At 53.4% G+C, this 3,757-nt stretch overlaps 1 protein-coding gene across 1 annotated transcript; it reads right to left on the bottom strand.

Annotated features, from left to right (window-relative positions):
- Window positions 1-627: 627 nt before the first annotated feature.
- On the bottom strand, window positions 628-3,088 carry LOC119277234 (probable indole-3-acetic acid-amido synthetase GH3.1). Its single transcript, XM_037558488.1, has 3 exons — window positions 2,668-3,088; window positions 1,669-2,567; window positions 628-1,544 (listed from the first exon to the last, which is right to left on the bottom strand). Exons 1-3 carry the CDS (start codon window positions 3,000-3,002, stop codon window positions 937-939), a joined length of 1,842 nt encoding a protein of 613 aa, XP_037414385.1. The 5' UTR covers window positions 3,003-3,088; the 3' UTR covers window positions 628-936.
- Window positions 3,089-3,757: the final 669 nt, after the last annotated feature.

The raw sequence follows: 3,757 nt of genomic DNA, 5'->3' as shown, positions 1-3,757 counted from the left end.
ATAACTTTCCTATCAATGCATTGTGAATCTTGACTTAGACATGTCCCATGACACCGGTAAGAAAGCGAAGCTTCACAACGCACCCTCTTAATCGCGCAGTCTTTCGCAGATGGAGGGAGTAGATGGATATGTTCCTTTTGTCGCTCGTGCTAGCATGCCCACGCTAGTGTTCTAATTAGGCTTGTGGAGTTTTGATTAGCAATAAGGTTCTCAAAGGGGTTAATGGTGGGGCGCAACAGGGCGAACATTAGATTGATATTGGCGTCCAATCTATATTGGTTCAACCTATCTACCATCTCCAACCCAAAGAGTAAAACTTGTACTAGTGTGCTCCGGATGTATGTGGCTATACCCTGTAAAAGAATGTATGTTGTAACTCAACCAATAAATCGGTTCCGATATGATAGATGCAGACAACAATTAATTGATTCAAAAGCTTGAACTGAAGGCATTAAATTTTGTGATCTACGAATATGATATATAAGATACTAGAACCATGCATGTGATCCTGTGTCCTGAATAATCTAACAGTTTTTCTTCCGAATTAAAAGAAAAACAGTTTTTCTTCCATTCTTTGCTAGCTTTAGCATGCATTATGTAGATAACTGAGTCCTTTCCCATAGAGACTAGAAGTCCATACAACATTGGGATAAACTATCTTTGGAATGCAGCTTGAGGTACGTGGTGGTTTAATAAAAGTAATTGACAGGTAGTTCTACATAAAATGCGGCCGAAATAGAGAAGATTACAAAAATAATAGCAGACATACGTAGGAACCCTAGCTAACTAAGTCATAATGTTGATAACTATTCCTCACTGCCCCAGAAGTTGAAATAGTACGAGATATCGTAGCCCCTATAGTAACGCATCGATCATGATGCATGTCATGCATTGTCATCCTCCTCCAACCCGTGAGCTGGCTAGCTAGCAAGCAAGCTAGGCGTGTCCGATGCTCAGCAGCTCCTTGGAGGTGTTCCATTGCTTGTTTCCGGGGCTCCATTTTGGGCACTTGGGGCTGAAGTAGCTGGCCTGCATCCTCGCGTCCAGAAGCTCGACGACCGGCCCGGGGCGCACGCACCGCGGCGCCTTGTACTGGTTGATGGACGCGCCCTGGCTGAGCGCGTAGTCCATGAGCTTCTCGAAGGTGCCCTCCGACACCACGCGGATCTCGAGGGGGCCGATGGACCTGTCGCAGGCGCGGCACTGCCGGTACACGCTGTTGAGGGCCTCCTCCACGGACAGGCAGCACTCCTCGAACACGGAGGCCGGCACCGCCGTGCTGCCCTCGCGCAGCTCCCAGAACAGCACGTAGTGGCCTGGGATGGCGGCTGTATCGGCGTAGCTGGTGTACTCCACCAGCGATGCGCCGAACGGCGCCAAGTGCTGCACCGCGCTGCTCACCGCCGTGTGCAGCTCCGTCTCGTCCGTCTTGTCCGAGTCGATGCTCAGCGCCACGTTCCGCCGTCGCACGAAGCTGAACATCGGCGCCTCGTTCTTGAACCCTGCTACCCTCAGTACGTCGCCCACACGATACCGGCACAAACCTGTGAAGAAATCGCATACACACGGACAATGTTAGTCTTGCTAAAAAAATCCAGCACAGGCATAAGATCATCGAGGCAACGTTAGGCAGTTACAGACTGAGTTGAAGATGCGATCGAGCCATACCTGAGAAGGTGGTTACCACGAGCTCGTAGTCGTGACCGAGCTTCACATCAACTAGATCGACGAGGTCGCGGTGGCTCGGCTCGGCATTGGCGTTGCTGCAATGGACGGGGAGGAACTCGAAGTGGCACATGGTGGGGATGAGGGTGTACGCGACGTCGCCGGGCTTACACATGGGGTTGAGGTTCAGGCCGAAATAGCACTCCGAAGAAGCGTACATGGTGCAGATGAGCGGCAGTCCGCCGCCGTAGAACTCGAGGGTCTGGATGTACTGCGACATGGCGCCGGTCACGATCACGTCGATGTACTTGGTGCGGGGCCACAGGCGTCGGATGATGCCCTCCCACGACGGCTTCGAACACTCGGCCTCGATCTCGCTGGCGAGGGCTGGGTTGGCGTGGAGCAACCTCCCGACGGCGTCGCGCACCGCGTGGTCGGTGATCTCCGGGTCGAGCTCGCCGGTGCGGATGTCGTGGCACAGGCGAGGCCAGTGCTTCTCGAGGAAGCGTATGGCGCGAAGTAAGCCCGACGCGAACACCGCGCCGACGCGCAGCACGTCCGTCCGGTGCACGAGGCCGCAGAGCAGCTGGGCGTACATGCTCTGGTAGGAGTCCACGCACAGAATGGCCTTGTTGGGGCTCGTGTACGCCGTGTACGGGTCGTGCGGCCGGTCGAGGAACTGCCGGCTCCGGTAGTAGCTAGTTAACACCGGCCGCGCGGCGAGCCCTCCCGGCGTCCGCGACTCGGCCTTCACGAAGAGCAGGTACATCGCCTTGCCTTTGTCCAGCCCGGGCAGCGACTGGCTCATCACCGGCATCAGTAGACTGTACAGCAGTGACCGCCTGTCCAGCTCGTCGGCGATGGTCGGCATGAGCTTTCTCTCCCCTCCGGAAGTGCCCGAGCTGGTACACAAAAAACGAACCATTGCGCGAGGCAAGTTAGCGCATAGACATCCATGCATGTCCGCGAGTATGCACATGAGTACATGTACTTCATGCATACCTTGTGAGGAACTCAGAGATGGGCTTGCCGGACAGGATCGGCGAGGTGTCACCGTTGGCGATGCGGAGTATGTCAGGCTGGAGGTCCTCATAGGTCACGAGCGGGACGCAGCGGCGGAAGGCGTCTACGGCATCGAGGGGGCTGCTGCTGACGGAGACGCCGTACCGGCGCAGGTACTCGGCCGTCGCGTTCTGTGCCAGAATCTCGGCGAGGACGCGCTGCTGCACCTTCCCAGCGTTCGCCGTGACGTGCTCTATGAAGTCAAGCGCCTCGCTGTGCGCCCCGGGGGCGTAGCCGGAGGCGGGAGCTGGCTGGGCGCTCGGTGCTTCCGGCATGGCACCGCACTGTGAACGGGGGCTGTGTGACTCTCTGCTAGAGAAGATTTCTGAGCCCAGGTTCGTCAGGATGCCGTAGTAATATCAGCTCGCTGGTTGTGTGAGCGAGAAGTACGAGTGGGACGGGTTATATAGAGAGCGGATGGGTGGTAATGGGGAGTGTTTTACTCATGGGTTGTCAATTGTGTCACCATGTGTCTATGCCATCTGGGCCTACTACTAACATTACACCGATACTGTAAAAAATGTTTCTAATGATCATTTGCGTGCGATTTTTTGAAAAGTTTGGCCTGCTGATGGCCAGCTTAGCCATCCGTAAAGCCTCTGGCTAGCTGCTTTTTTTTTTGTCTTCCTTTAGCCAGGTCTGACATTTGTGTTGTTTTTAACCTGTCTTGCAGAGACCAAATTTCTAGACTGAGCTGTTAGCTGGACCCGGAAAATAAATACCAGTCCGCTTGCATGTGTTCTTGGTGCACGTATGATGGTAGTTGTGCATAAAATACTGCAAATGTGTATTATCCTAACATGTCCTACAATCTTCTATCATGATTTTTAGGCCATTCTCGTGCTCAAATCATATGTGCAAATGTATAAAATGGCCATATAGGTGATGATTTGAGCTGTTCGCCTAATTATATGCTGCATGCACTTACGATGGATCTCTACCACACTGTGCACGTTTCCACCATTTTTATTTATTTGATTAGGTTGGCCATTAGTCTGCTTTATTTCGTGTTCCCTGATAAGTGCCACAT

The sequence above is a fragment of the Triticum dicoccoides genome, chromosome 3B, assembly GCF_002162155.2.
Source record: "Triticum dicoccoides isolate Atlit2015 ecotype Zavitan chromosome 3B, WEW_v2.0, whole genome shotgun sequence".
Taxonomy (NCBI): Eukaryota; Viridiplantae; Streptophyta; class Magnoliopsida; order Poales; family Poaceae; genus Triticum; species Triticum dicoccoides.
Note: the sequence above shows the minus strand (reverse complement) of the source record. Positions and strands in the feature narration are given on the sequence as shown.